Genomic DNA, 25,904 nt, shown 5'->3' on the forward strand with positions numbered 1-25,904 from the left:
GTATTGCTTGCACAGGGGTCCCATCGTGGGAGTGGCCTACATGACCAGCTGTGCTATACAGACTGGTGCCTGAAGCGCCTTCACCCACCACTCACACCAATGTCACTCTGTGTCCTGTGCACAGACTGTTACGTAGCCTATCCTATTCACCCACCACTCACACCAATGTCACTGTATGCCCTATGCACAGACTGCTATGTAGCCTATCCTATTCACCCATCACTCACACCAATGTCACTCTGTGTCCTGTGCACAGACTGCTATGTAGCCTATCCTATTCACCCACCTCTCACACCAATGTCACTATATGCCCTGTGCACAGACTGCTATGTAGCCTATCCTATTCACCCACCACTCACACCAATGTCACTGTGTGCCCTGTGCACAGACTTCTATGTAGCCTATCCTATTCACCCACCGCTCACACCAATGTCACTGTGTGCCCTATGCACAGACTGCTATGTAGCCTATCCTATTCACCCACCACTCACACCAATGTCACTGTGTGCCCTGTGCACAGACTTCTATGTAGCCTATCCTATTCACCCACCTCTCACACCAATGTCACTATATGCCCTGTGCACAGACTGTTATGTAGCCTATCCTATTCACCCACCACTCACACCAATGTCACTGTGTGCCCTGTGCACAGACTTCTATGTAGCCTATCCTATTCACCCACCTCTCACACCAATGTCACTATATGCCCTGTGCACAGACTGTTATGTAGCCTATCCTATTCACCCACCACCAGAGCCGGATTAAGGGGGGGGCATAGGAGGCTAGTACCCCCGGGCCCCCCTTTCTTAAGGGGCCCCCTTCCCAGCCATACTCAGAGACACCTTGACTGAGTATTTGCACTGCTGTCCGATCTGGACACACTCCTTCTCACACTGGTTGGGGACTGTCACTGCGCTGCCTGCGGTGCTTGATCGGCACTGCTGCGCATGCGTGGCAGCCGGCAGCTCCTCAGAGCAGAGCTCTCTGACTTGAATTTATCATGTATCCAAGGCCGGATGCTTCTTTTCTGCCTTCCGCTCAGCTCACAATCACAGCGAGCTCCTGAGCACCGCTGATGGTTAGGTCGGATAGATTCTACTATCAACCCACTGCGGATGCCAGTTCCTCTGTGTCTACCCTGCAGAGACTGTGACTCGCACGCAGGAGCCCCTGCAAGTCAGCAGCTAGTGTCGGTGGGAGACAGTACACTACACATTGCCATTTGACTTCAGGAGGTGAGTAGTGTGGGCACCATGCTCCACTGTCTGTCTGGGAGGCGGATTTCCCTCCAGGGTAATGGCTGTAGCATTATGCACTACCTACAATATGTTCCATAAGTCTTCTCCTGTCTCTAAATGAATTATGTGCTACTGAACCTCCAATATCATAGAAATCGACCTGATTGGCTACAAGGTAAAAGATAATGTATTCAGCTGCAATCAGTGCGCATGACTTTTCATGTACAGTGTGTATGTATGTGTGTGTGTGTATGTATATATATATAAACCCTCCCCTTCCTGTGTTTGCCACAGGTCCACGGACGATTCTACTCCTTTCCAGCCTCAGCTCCCAGCAGCAACACAACAAAATGGCACGCTGCTGGTGATGGAGCCTGGAGGAGGTTTCCAAGTCTACCCCCAGTGCAGGTAGCACCTGCGCTGCTGCCTCATGAAAATGTTTGGGGGAGGAGGCACACAGCAGGCAAAGCCAGGGGGCAGTGCTGAGAAGAGGGGGAGGGCCCCTCTGTATTAAATGCCCCGGGCCCCCCAAGGGCTTAATCCGGCCCTGCCCACCACTCACACCAATGTCACTGTGTGCCCTGTGCACAGACTTCTATGTAGCCTATCCTATTCACCCACCACTCACACCAATGTCACTGTGTGCCCTGTGCACAGACTGCTATGTAGCCTATCCTATTCACCCACCACTCACACCAATGTCACTGTGTGCCCTATGCACAGACTGCTATGTAGCCTATCCTATTCACCCACCACTCACACCAATGTCACTGTGTGCCCTGTACACAGACTGTGATGTTGCCTATCCTATTCATCCACCTAGAACACCAATGTCACTGTGTGCCCTATGCACAGACTGCTATGTAGCCTATCCTATTCACCCACCACTCACACCAATGTCACTGTGTTCTCTGTGCAGACTGCTATGTAGCCTATCCTATTCACCCACCACTCACACCAATTTCACTGTGTGCCCTGTGCACAGACTGCTATGTAGCCTATCCTATTCACCCACCACTCACACCAATGTCACTGTGTGCTCTGTGCACAGACTGCTATGTAGCCTATCCTATTCATCCACCTCTCACACCAATGTCACTGTGTGCCCTGTGCTCAGACTGCTATGTAGCCTATCCTATTCACCCACCACTCACACTTATCTAAGTGTTTAGTGTGTGTGGTCAAATTACCATCGTTTGGAACCTCTGGTCCATAAGTTATGCAACTACTTAGCATATTGTGGTGATCGACCCCTATTGGAAGCAGGCCATTGCAGGAAGAGACTACAAGAGACTACAAATTACACGCTAAACTTGGAACATTTTAACAGAAATAGAGCATATTTATTCCATCATTTGTCCAATGAATACTCAACATTTGAAGACTGAAGAGTCGTTTAATGATGGTAATACTTTATATCTGACATGCAGTGCAATTCAACAAGCTAAATACAATTGATGTAGTCAGCTCTTGGTAACAACTTATGACAATTGTTTTTATATGTTTATTTTATTTTTGTTATGCTAATTAAATTTACCTAGTTAAGTTTTATAGTTTCACATACACGGACTCATTGTGCTTTTTGGCTCCCCTGTAGTGACAAGTGCTCCTCGTACCCGAACACCCGGGGCCTGATTCAGATGAGGACGCAAATACCATTGCAGCTGTGATCTCTCACGGATCGCAATTGTGAAAATATGCTAATGACTCACTCGCCGCCAAGTGCTTAGATACTCCCATCGAAAGCATCTCGCTCACGCACAAAACAGGGAAATGCAGATCTGGCGGCCATCAGCCTTCTGAGTAAGACTAAGCTGTCGCAGACATATCGGGTCTCCAGACACGGTCCGACATGACTGCTTGTTTCATACCAGCCCCCCGTTACCTCTCCCATACGCTGACTACCTGTCAGTGACTTTACGAGAGAATCCTCTGTGTGAGTGTAACCGCAATTCATTCGCTTCACATGCTCAGTGCAGCTTACACGAGTGTGCAATGGCAAACAATCGTTAAATCTAGGTATATATCAGCAATGAGTCCACATCGGAGTCAGGCCCACAGTCATTTGGTTGTCTAAGCCAATCAAAATGGATCTCAAGTGAATAAATGTTTCCTGTTGGCCAACGACATCTCTAAGTAACAGCCCTGTTACTGTGGATCCAATCCTGCATTTCTGCAGATAAAAATAATAGCCATGAAGGTGCAATATGGAGAGCGACCACCTGGCACCTGCAGCGCTGTCAGACTGGATAAATCATACCTGTTGGTGGAATAATGGGATTCTAGTTATTAATTGGGATCAGCAATATTTTTTATTTTATTCATGCTGCAATTTGTAGTGAAATACTGCAGGTCAAAAAAACATCAGCATATATGTGCATATTAAAAAGGCTGTCTATATTTTTGCCAATATCTCTTTTATTCAAACCACACCGCACATGTGTAGCATATTGGGGGTGTTCTCCCTTGGGACCAGAACATGAAACAGCTCTCAGACAGAGGTGGTTCCTTCAATATTTGCTACACATTAAGGAACTGGATGTTCAAGTTTACAGTCCCTTTAAGACTAAATACATGGTACAGTGAAGGACATGGCTTACTTTACAGTTTTATGTATGATACAAACATTGGAGTTTTTACCCAGGTTAAATGGGTATCATCATTTTAGAGGAACACTATTTTTATGAAATATCATTTACATAGTGCCAGATGGTACTCCGCACTTTTACAGTGAGTGTTTATCATTAGCAGCAGTTCCTGTCTCAGTGGAGCTTACAGTCTAAGGGCCTGATTCAGGGTTACATGCTAATGCAGCCGCAGCTGCCACTTTTGCAGCTGTGGATAAGCGAAGATATGTTAATGCCACGGTGGCCGAGACTTGTCCTGAGACGCCCACCTGAGCCATCACAGCTGTCCACAACTGCACTACACATACACAGCATAGGATGCAGATTACGCAAACATCAACTTCCTGAGCGAGTCTATGGCTATACAGAATGGCCGCCCTAATGGAGACGCTGAAACCATGTTTCCTGCATACAGTCGGCGGCTGGTACACACCCCAAAAACCAGTTGCGACAAACCCGTGTTTTTCTTCACACTCCCCGTAACCGCTCCCACAAAACGCCCTCTGTCTGTCAATCACTTACAGATAAATTCTCTGGGCTGGTGATTTCGCAAATCAATCGCCGCCACAGTATATTTTTTTTAATCTGCAATTTACAGCTGACAGTGAATCAAATACAACTACTTCATGAAAAACTGCAAAGCAAAATATAATAATGTGTAAGAGACAGTGTCAATGAAGTATAGGGACTATTTGTTGAATTTCAAAATAAATAGGTGAGAAAAATAAAAAGTTAATGCACCAAGTTCTAAATATAAACTTGATATCATACAGTACCCAGTTATTTACACAATGAAGCTCTACAGATAAAGGAATCTTCAGATGACCCTCAAGAGGTGTAACTGCACTCCTCCTGGCCAAAAGTATCTTTCCCTTGTGACGTGAAAGGCTTAGTGCATAGTACATGTAACAAAGCTTATCACACATATGTGTCCACATACATCTATCCTCCATGCGCTACACAACACGCGAGTGCCTTGTGACTCGGTAGCGCTGAGCGTCTTTTTTTTACGACTTTTACCTTCAGATGCGACTTATTCGTATCACTGTGCGAATAGAATGCACAAGCAGATTCTATTGAATAAAAATATGAAATATGGTAAGCACTTACCCTTGTTATCTCTATTTCTACGAAGTCCATAGGGTTCCACAGGATACCTTGGGGTATAGGTGTGACGTCAGTCACTGGGCACCATAGAGTTAAGCTTTTCAGCCTCCCAGGATGCACTAGGGTCCCCCTCCTATACCCCACCCCCGAGCCAAGGCACCTCAGTTAGTTATCAAGCCATAGGCCGGAGGAGGAGAAGGAAGAGAGAGAAAAAAGATCTGGACACATACAAGAATCACATTCTCACCAGAGGGAGACGGAAAACTGGTGACCAGAGCAAAGCCCATCTGCAGCACAGGTGCGACAGGGCGGGAGTCCTGTGGAACCCTATGGACTTCGTAGAAATAGAGATAACAAGGGTAAGTTCTTACCATATCTCATATTTTCTACTTCAGGGTCCATAGGGTATCCACAGGATACCTTGGGGATGTCCCAAAGCAGTATCCTTTATGGGTGGGGATGCTCCTGTGCAGAAAGGAGAATCCGCCGCCCGAAGGAAGCATCCTGAGAGGCGAAGGTGTCAAACCTGTAATACCTCACGAAGGTATGGACAGAGGACCACGTAGCAGCCTTGCAGATCTGAACTGCCGAGGCACCACGTCGAGCTGCCCACGAAGGACCCACAGACCTAGTGGAATGAACCTTCAGAGAAGGAGGAACCGGTAGGCCTTCATGAAGATAAGCTTCAGAAATAGCCATACGGATCCAGGCTGCCAAAGTTTGCTTTGAAGCAGGCCAACCCTTTTTACGGAAGCCATAGAGGACAAACAAAGTGTCTGACTTCCTAAACGAAGAAGTGCGGTCAACATAAATCCTTAAGGCCCGCACAACATCCAAAGAGGCCTCACCCACGGAAAGACCCGGTGAGTTAAAGGCCGGAACAACGATTTCCTCGTTAACATGAAACTGGGAAACAACTTTGGGAAAAAACTCGGGCCGAGTGCGGAGCACTGCCCTGTTCCCATGAAAAACCAAGAAAGGGGGTCTACAAGAAAGAGCCCCTAACTCAGAAACACGTCTGGCCGAAGCAATAGCCAGAAGGAAAACAGTCTTAGCTGTTAGCCATTTAAGATCCACTGAGCCCAGTGGTACAAACGGCGGTCCTTGGAGAGCCCTCAGGACCACAGCCAAATCCCAAGGCGCCACAGGTGGAACAAAGGGCAGCTGAATGCGGAGAACACCTTGCATAAAGGTGCGCACATCCGGGATTGTAGCAATCCTATGGTGAAACCAGACAGATAGGGCCGAAACCTGTACCTTCAAAGAAGCAAGGCGAAGCCCATGATCTAGTCCCGCTTGCAGGAAGGCGAGAATCCGAGACAGACGAAACTCCCGCGGTGCATAACCTCTCGGTCGACACCACTGGAAGAACGTATGCCACACACGATGGTATATCCTTGCGGAAGACGGTTTCCGAGCTCGCAACATGGTACGCACCACAGAGCTGGAAAACCCCCGGGACCTCAGCATGGCCGTCTCAACAGCCACGTCGTCAAAGACAGCCGAGTCAGGTCCGGGTGAAGACAAGGACCCTGAGACAGTAGGTCCGGTCGTAGCGGCAACCGCAGAGGAATGTCCACGGACAGACCCTGAAGGTCTGAGAACCAGTGCCGTCTGGGCCACGCGGGAGCTATCAACAGGAGCGTCCCTCCTTCCTGTTTGAATTTCCGGATTACCCGTGGAAGAAGGGAGACCGGAGGGAACAGGTATGCGAACCGGAACGTCCACCGGACGGACAGAGCATCCACCAGAGACGCCCCTTCATCTCTTGTGCGAGACCCGTACACCGGCAACTTGTTGTTGTGCCGGGACGCCATGAGGTCGATCTCTGGAAGACCCCACCTGACCACCAGCAGTTAAAAAACGTCTGGGTGCAGGGACCATTCCCCCGGATGAACGTCCTGGCGACTTAGAAAGTCCGCCTCCCAATTTAGCACTCCCGGGATGAAGACCGCTGATATGGCCGGAAGATTGCGCTCCGCCCAAACCAGGATCCGAGAGACCTCTACGAGAGCCGCCCGACTGCGAGTTCCTCCTTGCCTGTTTATGTAGGCCATGATGGTAGCGTTGTCCGACTGGACCTGCTCCGGGTGACCCTGGAGAAACCGATGTGCCTGCTGGAGAGCATTGAAGACCGCACGGAGTTCCAAGATATTTATTGGAAGCTCCGCTTCTGTCGGCGTCCACCTGCCCTGGAACAAGTGTGGACCCGAAACTGCTCCCCAGCCCCGAAGACTGGCGTCCGTTGTCAACAGGACCCAATTTGGAACCCAGAACGGACGTCCCTTGTTGAGGTGGGTTGTCTGTAACCACCACGCAAGGGACAGGCGAACCTCCGGGTTGATCACAATTGTCTGGGACTTCAGAGACTGAGGCAGCCCGTTCCACTTGGACAGGATCAGGTGCTGCAGAGGTCTGGAGTGAAACTGGGCGTATTCCACCATGTCGAACACTGACACCATGGATCCCAGTAACCTCATCGCCGAGTGTAGGGACACCCGGCGGCTGTGCAGACAACTGCGCACCCTTGACTGTAAAGCAGAGATCTTGTCCTCCGTCACGAAGATCCTTTGCTGTCCCGAGTCCAATAAGGCTCCAAGATGCAGAATCCTCCGAGACGGGATTAGAGTGGACTTCTGCCAGTTGATTAGCCAGCCGTGCCGTTGCAGCAGTGCAATGGTCAGGTCCAAGTGGCGTAACAGGAGCTCTGGAGATCCTGCCACCAATAACAGGTCGTCCAAGTACGGCAACATGCGGACTCCCTGCAGCCGCAGAGAAGCCGCCATGACCGCCATCACCTTGGTGAAAACACGTGGTGCTGTCGCCAGGCCAAAAGGTAACGCCCGAAACTGGAAGTGGTCGCTGCGGATTGCAAACCTGAGGAACTGTTGATGGCGCAAAAGAATAGGGACATGCAGGTAAGCGTCCTGTATGTCCAATGACACCATGTAGTCCCCAGGTTCCAGCGCCAGAATGATGGACCGTAGGGTCTCCATCCGAAACTTCGGAACCCGCAAAGACTTGTTGAGTGCTTTGAGGTTGAGAATCGGACGATACGACCCATTGGGTTTCTGTACCAAAAATAGATTTTAATAGAAACCCTGGCCCCTCTGGGAGAATGGAACAGGCACTATAACTCCAGCCTGGAGCATAGTGTGCAATACCTTCCGCAGCTCCGTAGCATTGTTCCGGACTGATGGTAGACCCGTGGTGAAGAATCGAGCCGGGGGTCTGTGCCGGAAGGAGAGGGTGTATCCGTGGGAAACCACCTCCAGAACCCAAGTGTCTGTCGTAGTGGCCGACCAACACTGGGCGAACTGCAGCAGGCGGCCTCCCACTCTGGGATCCCCCAAAGGGAGGCCCGGGCCGTCAGGCCGCAGGCTTGTCATCTGGCTTGGGGGCCGGACGTCTGGTACTCCAGGCCTGCTTCCGGGGCTTGGCCGATTTCTTAGGGCCAGCCTGTCGAGGAAACGACTGTGGTTTGGGCCTGCCCTGGGCCCTAGATGACCGAAAGGACGATGGTCCAGAACCAGAAGGAGCAGCGGCCGACGGGAGACAAGCCGATTTGGCTGCCGCCAGCGTGGCCACAATCTTATCCAGATCCGGACCGAAGAGAACTTCTCCGGTAAACGGCAACGCCTCCAGACCCTTTTTGGAATCTGCGTCCGCCTTCCAGGATCGCAGCCACAAGGTGCGACGAGCAGCCACCGCTGCTGAAGAAATTCTAGACACCAGAGTACTAATGTCTAGGGCCGCCTCGTTGATATAAGTGGCCGAATCACGGAGATTACCAATCAACTCCGCCTGTTCGGCCGGACAGTCGGAATCAAGAGAAGCCTCTAATGAATCCGCCCAGCGCTCCATTGCTCTGGCAACCCAGCAAATGGCCATAGCCGGCCGTGCTGCCCCCCCCCCGCAAGGGAATAAGCGGACTTCAGGCAGATTTCCACCTTGCGGTCCGTAGCATCCTTAAGGGAGGACATAGATGGCATCGGCAATGTGGCACTACGGACAAGACGGGTCACGTGAGAATCCACCTGTGGAGGGGATTCCCACTTTGCAAAATAATTATCCGCGAACGGATAAGCCACCGCCAGGCGTCTCTGCGGCTGGTATCTTTTGCCAGGCTGTTTCCATGCCTCCTCTAAATGGTCCACCAACTGACCCGAAAGAGGAAAGACTGTGGCATCGCCCTTCACATCTTTGAAAAAGGCATACTTAGATTTAGCCGCTGGGGGAACTTCGTCCTCAATCACCAAGGCTGTGCGGACCGCCCGAATAAGTCCAGGAATATATACTTTGGACTTAGCATCAGCGTCCTTAGTATGGAGAGGTTCCTGATCGTAAGGATCCAGAATCTCCCCATCATCAGACGTCCCCTCGTCATCCTCATAAGGAGCCGACAGAGACGCCACCGGCCGTTTATGTGGCCGCATCACAGACTCCCCTTGCAACACATCCGACAAGTGCTGTACAGAACTCGTCAGGGAGTTAACCCACGCTGGCTCCTGAGAAACCGGGAGCGGGGAAATAGGGAGACTGTGGGGTACCACCAATTGTCGTGGGAAACCCTGCATGGGTGACGACACCACTGACTGCTGGGATAAACCCATCGGTGTAAACGCGGGCTGCGGAGCTAACTGGCCCACTAAGGCTGTAAGCGCCTGAGCGAAACAAGCCCAGGGCGGCTCCTGTACCGGTGCTGTAACCGTAAGAGGCCGCGCCATGGACAAACACTGCCGGCAAAGGCCCTCCGCGCTACCCTCCCCCTCCGGCTACAGTGTACTACGTGTAAAGTACCGTTAGCGGAGGGGAAAATCAGTTTCGGACATGATGGCACCACGTATGTGACCTCTCTCACCAATTATAACTTAAATAGGCGAGAGACCACCCTGCAGCACCGCACCGCAAGGGAAAGAACAGGGACAGTAATAAAGCTGACAGTTTAGAGAAAAGTTACAGGCAGCAGCGCTAGCACAGTCACATACAATGCAAAGAAAATCAATTCCTGCACTAACAGTGCTGATCACTCAACTATGCAGACACAGGGCCTGGTAGGACACAGCGCTGCATACACAGACCTGACCACAGCGGAGGAGAGGTATGCGGGGGGACCCAGACCACGATGCTTCCGTCCAGCGCTTCCAACAGCGTTCACCATGCGTTCTGGAGAAGATGGCCGCCAAGGAGCAGAGAGGAGGCTGGCCTGGGGGAGGAGCGCTGCCACAGGACCAGTCGGCAGCATGCTGAGAGGGCTGTGTGCAGCGGGGGAGGCGCCGGCTGTGAGACAGGGAAGGCGCGCTCCCCTGGCATGCATTTAACCCCTGGGACGCCGCAGCACTACCGCTCTGCTGCGGTCCGCTGTCCCAGGGGGTAGTGGAAAGCGCAGGTTGGTCGCCTGGCTCCACGCTGCAGCCAGTCCCCAGGGAGCCCCCTGCCTGGGGACTTAGGACCATGTGACCAGCGGGGACCCACCGCGGGACCCCGCTGCTTACCTTTGTCCCCCTTGGATCCGGCCATGGTCCAGAACATCTGGGGTCACCGCTAGCTGTGACCCCAGATGCTCACCAGCATCCCCGGATCGGTACCGGCGTTCTGGTACCGGCGGGGGTGTAGGGAAGACAGCATGGACGTCAGGACTGACTGTCCATGCTGTACATCCAGATGTGCAGCCACAGCTGCACTGAAGAAAGCTTCAGGGGCTCTTCTAGCCCCCACTCCGACAGGTGCACCCGACTCCGGCCGGGCACCAAACTAAACTGAGGTGCCTTGGCTCGGGGGCGGGGTATAGGAGGGGGACCCTAGTGCATCCTGGGAGGCTGAAAAGCTTAACTCTATGGTGCCCAGCGACTGACGTCACACCTATACCCCAAGGTATCCTGTGGATACCCTATGGACCCTGAAGTAGAAATGATATGCGGCATGCCTATATTTTTTGTGCGAGTGTGGGTGACTCAGCGGCTGTGACACTAACATAGCGTGTTGCATGCAGATACACCTGCCATTGCACATAACATAGGCATGCTGCATAGCATTTTAATCAGCTTGTGCGTTCTACTCACACAATTGTGCGAATAAGACGCATCTGAAGGCAAAAAGTTGCACAAAGAGACTCTCAGCGCTATCGAGCCACGCCACGGTGGGACTAGAAGGAATAGCCACACCATGACCATGTTTTCATCCAATTCCTCCTCCACTCAGTGTATACCCACTGCTTTGCCCCCTTCTTCAATCTTGATAATCTCCTCCACCTCCTCCTTCCTTTATCTCCCCTCCTCTGTCTGCCTTCCTCCCTCTCCTCTCCCATTACTCCACATTTGTTCTCTTCTGCCCCACCTGGGTCCTACTACCTCACCACTAATCCTTCCTCCAAGCCTCCTCTCCAAACCATGCCACCCCACCTAATTAAACTACCTCCCTGCCCACCACCTTCAGGTTCCCTTCCCAACACTGGTGCCCGCACAATCTCTCCACTACATTCATCTCGGTCACCCAAATTAATCTCACCTTCTCGTCACAGCAACCCTGATAATCTCATTCACATCTCTCCCATAAACACTGTCCCTCTCTCTTGTGCCCTCTGGAATGCCAGATTAGTCTTAAATAAACTAGTTCCCACCCATGACCTTTTCATTTCCAAAAACTTGCATCTCCTAGCCATTACTGAAACCGGGATTTCACCCTCTGACACCACTTCCCCTGCATCTCTCTCTTCTGGGGGCCTCACTTTCTCTCACACTCCTCGGCCCGGGGGTCGCCATGGTGGTGGTGTGGGGGTCTTTCTAACCCCAGGTTACTCCTACCAACTCCTACCCTCTGAACCATCCCTTACATTCTCTACATCTGAGGTTCATGCTATACGCCTCTTCCAACCAGTACACCTGCGAGTAGCTGTCATTTACCGTCCCCCCTGGACCTCCCTCTAAGTTCCTTGACAACTTTGCTTCCTGGCTCCCTCACTTTCTCTCCTCTGACCGCCCCTCCATTATCCTTGGTGACTTCAATATTCCAATTGATATCCCCACAGAATCCTCTGCTTCCAAACTCCTTACCCTCACATCTTCATTTGGTCTCTCCCAATGGACCTCCTAACCCTCACATGTGAGTGGGCACTCACTTGATCTAGTTTTCACTCACCACTGTAATATTTCTAATTATTCCAACTCCCCATTCCCCCTCTCTTTTAACCTCTCTCTCTCCCTCCTCTCCTCTACCTCCAAAGGCCAGATCACTAGGCGTAACATTGAGGCTATCAATGCCATTTCTTTATCTTCCCTGCTTGACTCGCTTCTCTCCCCTATCCTCTCTCTCTCCTGCCCTGAACAAGCTGCTTCCCTACACAATGCCTCCCTTACTTCTGGCTCTGGACTCTGTTGCGCCGGCAATCACTACTCACCCTCGCAGATCCACACTACAACCCTGGCATTCCAAATGCACCAGATATCTGCAAAAGTGTTCAAGAACCGCCGAGCGACAGTAGAGAAGATCAGAAGATCACGTTCTAAGGCAGATTTTCTCCACTTCAAATTTATGCTCTCATCCTACAGTGTTGCCCTTTCCCTCTCTAAACAGTCCTATTTCAAGAACCTCATTTCCTCCCAGTCCTCAAATCCCCAGCGTCTCTTCACCACCTCCATCTCCCTCCTCTGTCCACCCCCTCCCCTCCTCACTCACTGGCATTGACTTTGCTACCTACTTTACATCCAAAATCGATTTCATATGTCAGGACATCACATCCCACCAGTCCCCCTGCTCTACACCTCCTTCTTTCCCTGATCACCAATCTCACCATCCATTTCACCAACTCTGACATCCTTCTCCCCTGTATCTGGAGAGGAAGTCATGGCTCTCATCCGGTCCTCCCCCCTTTCTACATCCCCCCTTGACCCTATCCCTTCACGTCGCCTCCGCTACCTCTCTCCTTGTGCCTGTTCCCATCTTGCCCAACTCCTCAATCTCTCCCTCTCATCTGGCACTGTCCCTTCTGCATTCAAACATGCGATAGTCTCCCCCATTCTTAAAAAACCTACCTTTGATCCCAACACTCTCTCCAACTACCGTCCCATCTCTCTCCTCCCTTTTGCCTCCAAGCTCCTTGAGCGTGTTGTTTACAAATGCCTTACCACCTTTCTTTCCTCCCACTCCCTCCTTGATGCTTTTCAGTCTGGCTTCCGTTCTCTCCAGTCCACTGAAACTGCCCTCACAAAAGTCAGCAATTACCTCCTTGCTGCCAAATCCAATGGCCACTACTCTCTGCTTATTCTCCTTGACCTCTCTGCTGCCTTCGACACTGTTGACCACCCTCTCCTGCTGCAAATCCTTCACTCCCTTGGTTTACGTGACACTGCTCTCTCCTGGCTGTCGTCCTACCTCTCAGACCGGTCATTCTCTGTCTCTTCTCATGACTCCTCTTCCCCACCACAGCCTCTTACAGTAGGTGTTCTCCAAGGTTCCGTTCTTGGACCTCTACTATTCTCCCTCTATACGTCCTCTCTAGGTGAACTCATCAGCTGTTTTGACCTCAATTATCATCTCTATGCTGATGGTACTCAGATCTACCTTTCCTCCCCTGACCTCTCCCCTCTCCCCTCACTCGTATCTCCAACTGTCTCTCTGCTATTTCTTCCTGGATTTCCAAGCGATTTCTTAAACTTAGTATGTCTAAGACTGAGCTGATCACTTTCCCACCCTCCAACATAACCTCACTTCCCACTATTTCTTTAACAATTGATGACACAACTATCTCTTCTAGCCCCAAAGTGCGCTGTCTTGGAGTTATCCTGGACTCCTCCCTCTCCTACAAACCACATATCCAGAGCCTCTCACAGTCCTGTCGTTTCCATCTCAAAAATATTTCCAAGATTAGACCCTTTCTCACCCAGGATGCCACCAAAACCCTCATACACTCACTGGTCATATACAGATTGGACTACTGTAACCCTTCTCCTATTTGGCCTCCCCAACTCTCATCTCTCTTCTCTCCAGTTTGTCCTCAATGCTGCTGCTCGACTCATCTTCCTCTCCAAACGCTCTACATCTGCCTCCCCTCTCCTACAAGCCCTCCACTGGCTCCCCTTCCCCTTTAGAACCCAATTCAAGGTTCTCACACTTGCTTACAAAGCCCTCACCCATTCCTCTCCATTTACATCTCTGACTTCATCTCCCTCCACTCTCCTGGCCGCCCCCTTCGCTCAACTAATGCATGCCGCCTCTCATGCCAACTGATTACTTCCTCCCACTCCCGCCTCCAAGATTTTGCCCGTGCTGCTCCTGACCTTTGGCACTCTCACCCTCTCCCTATCAGACTCTCCTCCTCTTTACAATCCTTCAAACGGGCTCTCAAGACCTACTACTTCATCAAAGCCTTCCAGCTCCCATCCTAACTTGCTGCAACATGCTCCTTCCTCCGTTTACCTCATCTGCGTCACACCTGTTTGTCTGCCCCTTGCCTTTAGAATGTAAGCTGTTGCGAGCAGGGCCTCTACCCTCTTGTGCTTCTCCTTACTTTACGTTCACCTACTTCTTACCCCCCCACCAGGGCACCTAATACTTGGTTGCTTATGCTCTGTTGCATATCTAGGTGTTATGGTCACTTATGTATCAATGTATATTATGTCCTTGTCCTATTTTGTACTGCAAGTCAGTTCTCAAATTATTTGTTTATTTACTTTGTAAGGCGCTGCGGAACACTTGTGGCGCCATATAAATAAAGGATAATAATAATAATAATTAACAAGCAAGGAGGCTAGATGTATGTGCACACATTTGTATAACAGAATATAACAGCCAACCTTGCATTAATTACATTGCATGATTTATTATTATTATTATTACCAGTTATTTATATAGCGCACACATATTCCGCAGCGCTTTTACAGAGAATATTCGGCCATTCACATCAGTCCCTGCCCCAGTGGAGCTTACAATCTATATTCCCTACCACATGCACACGCACATACACACAATAGGGGTAATTTTGTTAGGAGCCAATTAACCTACCAGTATATTTTTGGAGTGTGGGAGGAAACCGGAGAACCCGGAGGAAACCCACGCAAGCACAGGGAGAATATACAAACTCCACACAGTTAGGGCTGTAGTGGGTATCGAACCAACGACCTCAGTGCTGTGAGGCAGTAATGCTACCATTACACCACCTGTGCTGCCCATGATGAACACACTTCCATAACGAGTACTAATCATAAAAAGTGTGGCAGAGGAAAATGAGTAAGGGAACTCCCAAATACAAGCGGAATGTCGGGGGTCACTGTGCTGGAACAGCCCACTGGCGCTTTGAGTGAAGGCAGGAGAAATTCAGCTCTACGACATTACTTTTGTCATGGCAGCTGACTGCCACAGCGTCCACTGCAATTAATGGAAGGGTGTCAGCCACTTCATATTCTCCTGCCTTGTCTGATCACTATTGTATTGTAGCTGAGGAATGGTGGTGACCTCAAACACTGCGGCCCTGCAGTTCTGATTTGGGGGGGGGGGGGGGGGGAATCATTTTTCAATTTAGGGTTCGGGTGGGGCTCCGCTTGGATTGACCAAACCTGCTTACACAGGCTATGTGGACAGAATCCATGTGAGCACAATGCCTCCTGGGCAGAAATAAATGAGAATATCTGCATGTTCTAGAACTACACTGAAGATGATTTATTCATATGAAAGATGTCATCAGTAAGTGTTTTCATAGTCACAGAGCTGACGTTCCTTTTCCGGATGTTGTACCTCACTCAATCACTATCTGAAGATCAATGCTTTGTGATTTGTTAAGAAACCAGAAGGTTTTTTTTAAAAAAAAATGAAAATAAAAAAGGAAACTCATAAAACTAGTTTACAATAACATGTTAATGACAAGTTGAACCTAGATAATCACTGAACCAAAGTATCTCCCACTCACATTTGCATTCTTCACAACCTGCCTGCCAGGGAAGTCTCCCACTCACAGCTCACACAAAAACACATTGTCAGTCAAACGAGTGCCATCACCTGTCTCCTTAACCCCCCCCCCCCCCACTCCCCTTTTTCTACCTTGAAACCGGACATAATATCCTTCACCTGAGTATTAATAACAAATACAAAGTGGTACTAATTTAATAACTATACTCATATGAAGGTCCCATAGTTTTCTTTTACATATTAGATCGTGAAAAACTTTTTTTCTCAGTAATAAGGCAGGTGCGGGCAGCTAAGAGGACGGGTTTCAGCTAAGAGAAGCAGTTGAGAATCAGCAGAATTGGAACCTGTTGGGTCATGCACATGTATACTAGCTGTCCACAGGATGTGTGTGCAGGAAATACCTTCATGTTTTAGATGACCAAAAGAACTAGGTGCGAAGTTAGCATTTTGCTTACTTCTTAATGTTTGTTTCTTTGAAATGCAGTATGTATAAATGCCAAAAGTGGCCCCAGGTGCCTCCAAAGTTATTGCACCCAACAAAGGGATCCCAGGTATCCTGATTTTCCCAGAGCCCCATTCCCTGCACCTGACAGGTATTTCCGCGATCCTGCAACGCGTTCGGAAATGCCGATCTGCTGGGTGGAAAAGCTGGCCAACATCGATGTTCAGCGATCCGTCGCAGGATCGCTGAAATATTACATGTTAAATGTCCCCGATTTGACGGTCGTGATCATTTTTTGATCGCGATCGTCAAATCGGAAAAATCCAACATGTTGGATTTCTGCGATCCCGCGATGCCGGGTTGCAACATCGCAGCAATCCATCACAGATGGATGGGCCCATTACATGCAGCTCTTCAGCTGTTTCGGCTGCTGTATTTAAAGGGGAAATTTAATCCAATACAAAACACGCCTGTTTATGTATAATTTACAAAAAATAATTCTGTGGATCTTAGAATAGGAAAATAGTGAACAAATCCCTATAAATGTTTACCTAATATGGGACCAAACAGAAGATTAGAGAGGATTTAATTACTTGAATAACTGTTCAGTAATGTGAGCTTCCAGTATTTTACTTAAAAATGAATGATGACATAAATAAACATATATCAAATAGTTTAGTGGTTCCCAAACAAGGCCCTCATACACCAGCGACTGTTGCAATTCGGCATGTCGGGGTCAGAGGATTGGTGAAATCTAACATGTTGGATTTCATTAATTTGCCAATCACAATCAAAATATGATCGTGATAAGCAAATCGGTGAGTTTTAACATATAAAGTTTCATCGATCCTACGACGGATAGGCGGTCAATGGCCGCCAGTCGGTATTTCTGACCAATAGATTGGCGTTTTCGATCTGATCAGGAGATTGAGCAAGCTGTCGTTAGATATATGGTGCCCTTCAGTCCTCAAGGCACCCTAACAGTCCAGGTTTTAAGGATATCCATGACTAAGCAGATGTGACTTATTAGTATATCAGTCAGTTTGATTATACCATCTATGCACAAACATGAATAGCCTTAAAACCTGGACTGTTAGGGTGCCTTGAGGACTGAGTTTGAGAAACCCTGAAATAGTCTATTCCAGTGGTTCTCAAACTCGGTCCTCAGGAGCCCACACAGGTCACGTTTTCCAGGTCACCTAGTAGGTGCACAGGTGATTTCATTACTCACTAACACATTTTTAAAGATCCACAGGTGGAGCTAATTATTTCACTTGTGATTCTGTGAGGAGACCTGGAAAACATGAACTGTTTTGGGTCCTGAGGACCGATTTTGAGAACCTGTGGTCTATTCCCATTTCTCCTCTTTGACATACAATGAAGAGAAGTTGTCTGAAAACTAAACAAGGTCCACTTTGTTGGGCTTAAATCTTTAAGTAAATTCATTTATTTTCCGTACATATTTAGCAAATAGTTATATCTGTCAATGATAACTGCAAAACTTACATTAACAGATTAAAATATGGGATGGGATTTGTTCCCAATAAATTCATTAAAGGGCTTGTACACCCAGTGGCGGATACCAGAGGGGGTGGCACATTTCATGTCTCTACCCCGACAACCCCCACTGAATCTGCCACTGTGTGCGCGTTCAGGGGACTTCAGTTTTGGTGGCCATAAACCCTCTTGCAACTTTTATTAAAACTTTTGCTTTATATTTCTGCATATAGGTTCTGTTGTTGGACCTCTCCTATTCTCCCTCTATACATCTTCTTTAGGTGAACTCAACAGCTCTTTTGGTCTCCACAATATCAACTTTTGTACTGTAAGTCACTGTTTTCCAGCTTTTTTTTTTGTTAACAAAGTTTATGTACTTTGTTAGATGCTGCAGAACCCTTATAGCGCCATATAAATAAAGGACAATAATAATAACAATGATAATATATCTGTGTTTCCAGTCACGTATTTACATCATCGGGAGGTAATTTATGTTGTCATTCGATGACACCGCTCTACAAATGTTTCCACAAGACAGGTTTGTGCTGTATCATATGGCAACACAAATAAACAAATCTGTTTCTCCGTACATAATAATATGACAGAAACTAAAGAAGACGGAAAAAAGGTATAGGGGCCTATGTACAAAGAATAGCGGGAGTGCCTCAATTTTTTTCAATGTACACCGCAATGGTTGTAATAATTTTTTACATGATTATCCCTGCTGTGCTCTAAAGTTAACTTGCTGTGACAGCAGTAGCAATAACTGTTGTACATACGAGTTACATCCCCAGCACATAGGAGTCGCCTTTTCACATTTTTTGGAAGATTCCTGTGGGGTAACCTGACACTCTGCAGATTCGGCAGCCGAACGGAGGCTGCGGGAGAGGGACTGACTGACTTGTTAGTCGTACACCATATAAAGCTGGGTACATACTCATAGATATATCCCCCGTTGAACGGGAGAAAGATAGATAGATATATATATAGTGCATCTCTGGGTGTGTACAGCGGATATGTCTGTGAACGATGTTGTTCACAGAAATATCCAATCTGCTGTGCAGCACAGAAAGGTCATCTGCTGGCGTGTACGGGCGACCTGCCGATCACCCGTACATATGCTGCGGGGACCCGGCGTTGATTGACCGGTCAACTGTGCGGGCGATTTTAATGCTCGCCAATGTGAGCTGTCAACCCTGGCATATCGGCTAGACAATTGGTAAGTGTGTGTACCAACCTAATGTGTACCCAGCTTAATCCAGAGAAGCTAACGTGTGACCATGAAACATTATAGTCAGCTCAGTCAAGATCAGATATTATCTGGTATTAATGAAGATACGATTATATGGATTAGCAAATCAGTATGTTGGAGAATGCATTGTGACCCATTTTCTCTTTTGGCTCTTGATACCCAACGAAAAAAGAATAACCAACAGAACAATAGATCTTTCATCTGCACATAATGAAGTCAATTTACGTGCATAGCTATTATTCCTGTCCAAGGACTGAAAATACCAGTTTCTCTAGAACTTGAGAAATAGCAGATATTTTATTACTTGTTCACTGAAGTTCATCCAAGCAAAAACAGTTCAATGTGTCCCTTACATTAAGACAGCACAATTAACAAAAGGACACCAAGTCAGCCGACTGTGCACAGACAAGAGAAGCCATCATCACAGCAGCGTATGCCATTATTGTAACAGTATCTCCAAGAGGTGGAAACTTAGGAAGCTTTCATCTAGAATTAACACACTGTCAGGAGGAGTAAGATCTGCTGGAGCCCAAATTTTCTCCTCCAGATTTCCTGCAGGACCGAACTATCAGAATAACTGTTTTCTCTCAAGTGCCTTTTACCTGCTGCAATAAGTGTTTTGTAAAATAATACTGTATAAACACAAAGACACATAGGTTATCTTAGTCAGGCAGTCTCAAGCTGTGATCCCTAAGGACCTTATAGTGGAGATCAAAACACACTTCTAGAATCTTCCCCCCTACAGTGATCGGCTGTCTACTCTTTCTATCCCTGTGTAGTGCTGACAACCTATTATTCCTCAGATCTGCCTGAATAATATGAATGTGTAAGTGAATGGGTTTTGGGGCTGGATGTATACAAGTAAACCTATGAATCTCTTCCACTGTTAACTCTGGTCGTAAGATAGATATGCAGTAACACATAAGTAGCCAGTAACTTTTCAGCTGTGGAACTACAAACACCATTGTGCCCAGTATCCTGGCTGTATTTGTCCTTTTAGGCCGTATTTTTAGTTCCACACAAGAGCATAACAATCTATTGCCGGGGGAGGGTTGAAGACAGTTCCAGAGAACCCATACCTACTTAGCACCTTTTGGGCTGGAGCGTGCATAGGAAAGTCCCAGTTGGCCTTCCAGCTCTGGGACTGTAAAACCAGAAGAGAAAAGGCAGTGGTATATCTGCCAGTGGTTCCCCAACAGCTGTAGCTGCTGGTTCCCTAGATCTGCCCTACAAACTTGTAGATTCAAAAACGCTGATAGGTTATGCTAGAGGTCTTAGTTCTACAATGCCAGGAGAGCAACAGCACGCTTACCTATGCCCTATAAACTTGTACATTCAAGTAAGGGAATATTTGGACTTGTAGTTCCACAACAGTGGTGGAGTGATAAATTGTTCCCTTTTATTTCTTTTGTAAGCAAATCTTTTCAGGATTGTGAGGTCACCCGTGATTTAAAACAGTTAATTATGGGATATAATGTATTTTTAATACAGTGAGAAATTGTTTCTGGAGGGCAATGCAGATTTAGCACTGCTGGGAAAATATGTGAGCCATGTGTTGCGTTACGCAGTGGGAGAGAAAAGCTGAAATCAGTTCAGTCTGTGTGTGCAGCTTTTAAACATTTCTATCCTATTCCCTGCACAATGCCAGGGATGATCAAACATTGCTGGGCTGTCCCCTTCTTTCCTGGGTCTTGGCAAAATAGAAACACTAAATAAAATGCAACTTTAAATTTCTAGTTCTATTATGAATAATAAAAAAAGGATTCCATAGTAATTCTACATTTACCATCATTTTAATGATTTGATTTTGTAACAACTATGAGAATCAGTGAACACTGCAGGAAAGAATTAGCGATTTAAAATTCTGCCTTTCAATAAGTTACAACTTTTTCCCCTCCCAGCTCTGCTATCAGTTAGCAACAAGTGGCCATAAGAGTCTTTCATCAGTGCCACAGGTTACCTCCACATGCCAGGAGTAGTTAGACTAGGACTAATCAGTAGGGTTCATCCTTCTCACTTAACAGCTCCAGCTAGAGACAGGATGGCTGGTGTGAACACAGACTGGCCACAAGATAGATAAGAGATGGTCCGTGTCTTCCCTTCTTGTCTGTAGAATAGTAGCAGCAGAGGGTTGTACTGTGTCAGCAGGTTAGAAAAATAGGGGAAAAAATGGTCACTCTTGCCCTAGGGTGAAAATTTAGATTGCAAGTTTTTAAGACTAATTGATATTCTGACATCATGACTAATGAGCATTTTAAATATATTCAGGTAGACAAGAAAAGTGTCATTTAACTTCAGAGGGACTTCTGTCTTAAAGAATTTTTATTGTGTTTATGTGTAGGGTTAACTATGCTGTTACATTTCCATGAAGTCAGATCCCTATCCCGGGAAAACCTTTCAGAAGGTGATAGGTGATCATTAGATGCTGCCCGTCACCTACTTCCTCTTTGCATTGCCACAGTGAATATAGCACCAAGGAGGAAGAATGCCATTACCTCCTTTTCCACTTAAACCCACTGCCAATTGAACATGGCTTGATATATAGGGACAGGTGTAGGATATAGATATTTAGGATTCCTTTTTTCTGTGATTTGGAACACCATGGAGGTTATGTAATAAGGTCCGAGTTCTCAGGAAAAGCGCAATTCCGCCAATCTCAGCTGTAGATTTAAAGCCACTAATTTAACCAGCGTGGTTTTACCTTTCACATTAGTGCCACTTTAAATATGTAGCTCACCGGAATCGCACTACTTCTGAAAATTTGGACCCTATTATATAACCCCTATATTTAAATGATATTGACGCACATTAAAAAGAAACAGCATGTCTTTCCCCAAATTGCCGCTGGAATTCTGTTACTCATTACATTATTTAGCAGAGCTCCTTATGGTAACTGCAAAAAGAAAAGCTTGGTAGTCATGCCTGTGTGGCATCACCAAGCAGCTGCTGTAATAATTTGACAATTAATTTTCTCTGCTGTCTGTTATACTGGCCACACATGGAATGATCCCACCTAACAGGCAAAATTTACTGTTTTGTCCTTCAACAAAACCCTTTAGACATGGCTGAAAATGCCTGTACATAGGGACACTGTATGGCAGCACACACAGAGCAGAGTCACAGAGGCAGTTTACCAATGTGACTGATGATGTTCAGATTTTTTATTGCATGGAAGTTACGGGACGACCACACACAGCAAGATCGGGCCAGTTATAAAAGCAACAAAGAGGGTTCTGCAGAGTGTAGCACATTGTTTCAACAAAATTATGATAGTAAAAAAATAAAACCTGTACAAAGTCTGCCTGCCCAGCTATATTGCAGTGTATTGGGAAGGATGGGTGCTATGAGGATTCAGATTGATATTTTTTTGTCAGCTGAATTCTCCAGAATACAAATAGCTCAAGTTAGAAATAACTGAAATATATGCTTTATACTACAAAAACAAATAAAACAAAGCAGTCATAAGCGGAGTATTCGATATAGTCATGACGACGACATTTACATACAGAAAACTTATTTTTTTGTAGCACAAGGTGACACTGTCCGGTTCTCACCAGACAATAACTAGTAAAGGAGCACATCTTTCAAATGTGGGTGCAACTGATTTTATGGATGCCAGGTTAGGGGGAGTTCTTCACCCACCCCTGAACATTTTTTTGCAGTACAAGGGTTAATGCCTGGCTATCACACTGATCACCAGGCATAAATTTCCATGGGGCACTTAGTTTGAAAGGGGGGACTCCCCTCTTTCAAACAAGGGTGCCCCCATCTTTCTAACTTTGGGGAGATAGAGGGATTTTTTTTTTGCAGTTCAGAGCCATCAGATCGTATGCACGTGCCAACAGCACTTCCAGAGGCTCCTGCACCTATGTGTGTCCCCACATTTTTTTTTAATCCCCCTCAAAGCAGATGACAAGTGGGACTTGTTATCCGCAATTTTACTATACATACGGATAATGAGGTGGAGTGCTCATCCTCAGCAAAAACTGTTAGAACATAATAAAAAAATTTCTTACTTGTTATATATATATAGTTTCAATTTTCAATTAGACATAACTGCAACACTGTAGTAACTAGAGTGAATTAATTCACGGTATCGATAATAGATGCAAGACATTTTCCTTTGGAAAGCTGCATAATCGTGCACTGGTCAATTCTTAAAGTATTAAGCAGTTGTCCAACACTTAGGTATCTTAGCTCCGAACATTATTCAGGCGCTAATGGATCCCTGCGATTGGCGAAACAAACGTTTTTTTGCAGATTTTTTGTTTTCGCCCTATCCTATTATTTTGAACAAAATAATAACACCTGGAATGACCCAGCCACCTAACAGGAAAAATTTACCATTGTGTACTTCGTCAAAACGCATTAGGCATGGCTGAAAATGCCTGTAAATGGGGACACTATATGGCAGCACACACAGAGCAGAGTCAGAACTAAATAATAGGATATATCTCAGGAAAATACATAGGGTCCGCGATAAGCTTGCAGACCTATGTGTTATCGACTTTTTTGGGCTGAAAAATGGCACCTATCGTGGATTATTTTTCCAGACACATCAGGTCACAAAAAATATCCACGAAAAGTGCCAGAGTTGGGGCTAATAGGATAGCCTCGCCGCGATCAATTAGCAGCGGTACTTTAGCGCTGCTAATTGGATACCCCATAGGGGCATATCCAATTGAAAGCTATCTTAAAAAAAAAAAAAAACCAGCAGTGCAGGGTTTTTCTCGCAGTCACCAGGTTTTTCCTATCCAATTGCCATGGGGGGGTGAAATTTAGCTGCTTAATTAGAATTAACTCGCCGTTTTTCTCGCAGCTCCATGGGGAAAACAAGGAAAAAGTTTCTCCAGATCCCCTGGAAGAAGCGCTTCAAAAGACAGCAGACCCCGGAGCTGCTTATCAGGGACCCCCTGGCCTCTTTATCCCAGCAACAGCCACCTATGGCTATGGATCCTGGCAACTTTCTCTGGCTCCCCTGTTGCATCGGTGGGGCATTACTATTCCCGTGGAGTACCCGATAATTACACCCTCCATCTCACGGCCACCGGCTTCAGCAGTCAGCTGCGGGTAGATGTGGAGAGTTGCAGACCACATGATCATTTCCAATCTGTGGCCGCTGGTGTCCTGCTCAAGTCGGCTATGGACGAAGAGAAGGAGCTGCTGAAATCTGCAGGACACCTGCTTACACAGGAGCTTAACAGTCTACTAATATCCAGCACGTAGAAGAGTGATATATATATATATATATATATATATATATATATATTTCAATTCTCCCTCCCCCTGCTTGATTTTTACAGTAAAAACTTCACAACCATTTTCTTTAAACTGAATACCACAGTATTGGGAGCGCGCATAGCCGTGTTATTTAAAAAACGGTTGTGATGTCCGCGTAATATCTTGCAGCCAAAATGATGCGGGCAATTGAATATTAGATCTAAACTGCCAACAATAAATGTGAAACTTTACCTCTGGCCTCATGTATATCACTGGTGCCCAAAAGCTGCATCGCTGATTGACAACAATCACCTAAAATGAAATATCATACATATATAAGAATCCACAGAGGAAATACAGTAGATACAAATAACCACACAATACACAAATATACTTTTATTTATTTAACTTCAAGCAACTTAATGCCATGTACAGGCCTTTGCTTCTACATGCAGGTGGTATTTGTGCACCTGTATGATGTGTCAAATCTGTCTGTCACTTTATAAAAAGAAATGATGATTACTAATAATAAAAACTTAGTTACCATTAAGAAAAAAACAGAAAAACAGATACCTCATTAAAATGAGTCTGTAACAGTCTCCTAAAGGACAAATAAGGCATCGGGTCCTTATAAATTAATTACTGACCACTATTACTGTTAATTGTATCTACTGTAGATCACAAGTGTTAGGTCACCATTTAAAGGATTTTTTTTTTTGATGGACCCAAAATTATAATAGTTTATTCGTAAAAGCGCCACATAATTGCTTAGTGTTAATCACACTGAGAATAATTTGGTGTACTTTATGTTTTTGTCTAGGCCATATATTTTAGGGGTAAATTTACTAAAGTGAGAGTTTTTAGAAGTGAGTTTTAGAAAAGATGTTGCCCATAGCAACCAATCAGATTCTACTTAACATTGAACTAGCACCTTCTAGAAGATCATAGCTAGAAACTGATTGGTTGCTATGGGCAACATCTCTTCTAAAGCTGGCCACACACTAGACCAACTTACATCCAACCAGCCAACTAGTTGGAATGAAAATCTGGTAAGGTATGAAAGCAAATGACAATCAGCAATTTGCTCCCAAATGCCGGAAAATAGACTAAAACTGTTGTTTGAACAAATTGTTTAGATCAAACATTTAACAAACTTGTCTGAACGACCATTTTCATCTGTTTTCTGGCATTTGGAAGCAAATTGCTGATCATCATTTACTCCCATCCGTTACCAGATTTTCATTCCAACCAATCAACAAGTTGGCTGGTTGGATTAAGTTGGTCTAGTGTGTGGCCAGCTTTAAACTCACTTCTAAAAACTCTCACTTTAGTAAATTTACCCCTTAATCTCAGTAATAAATTATTAAACCCTAGGGCCAACTGCAGCCCATCACTGATGTAAGGCGTGATCACAAAGTATTATCTTACATTTGTTTCTCGAACTTCCTGAATAACAGGTTTCCAAATCACAGATCACATATTTGTACATTATATATTCAAAGTGAATTGTAACAAAGGCATGATCATGGCCTTGGATATCTTATGCTGGGCACACACTAAGCGATCCACTGTCCAAGCGGCCGATTGGTAAACGTGTATATCCTATCAATCAGCCACTCATT

The 25,904-nt window shown here is 46.5% G+C and overlaps 1 protein-coding gene across 4 annotated transcripts in view; it reads right to left on the reverse strand.

Moving 5' to 3' along the window:
• SPIDR (scaffold protein involved in DNA repair) overlaps nt 1-25,904 on the reverse strand; it is a 480,368-nt gene that overhangs the window by 43,800 nt on the left and 410,664 nt on the right. For all 4 annotated transcript variants that reach the window (XM_088469549.1, XM_088469550.1, XM_088469551.1 and 1 more), the window contains exon 14: nt 24,535-24,594. In XM_088469549.1, the coding sequence (XP_088325675.1) occupies nt 24,535-24,594 (60 nt within the window). The remainder of the gene's footprint in view (nt 1-24,534; nt 24,595-25,904) is intronic.

Source organism: Taudactylus pleione, unplaced genomic scaffold (assembly GCF_031769625.1).
Source record: "Taudactylus pleione unplaced genomic scaffold, aTauple2 ptg000093l, whole genome shotgun sequence".
Taxonomy (NCBI): domain Eukaryota; kingdom Metazoa; phylum Chordata; class Amphibia; order Anura; family Myobatrachidae; genus Taudactylus; species Taudactylus pleione.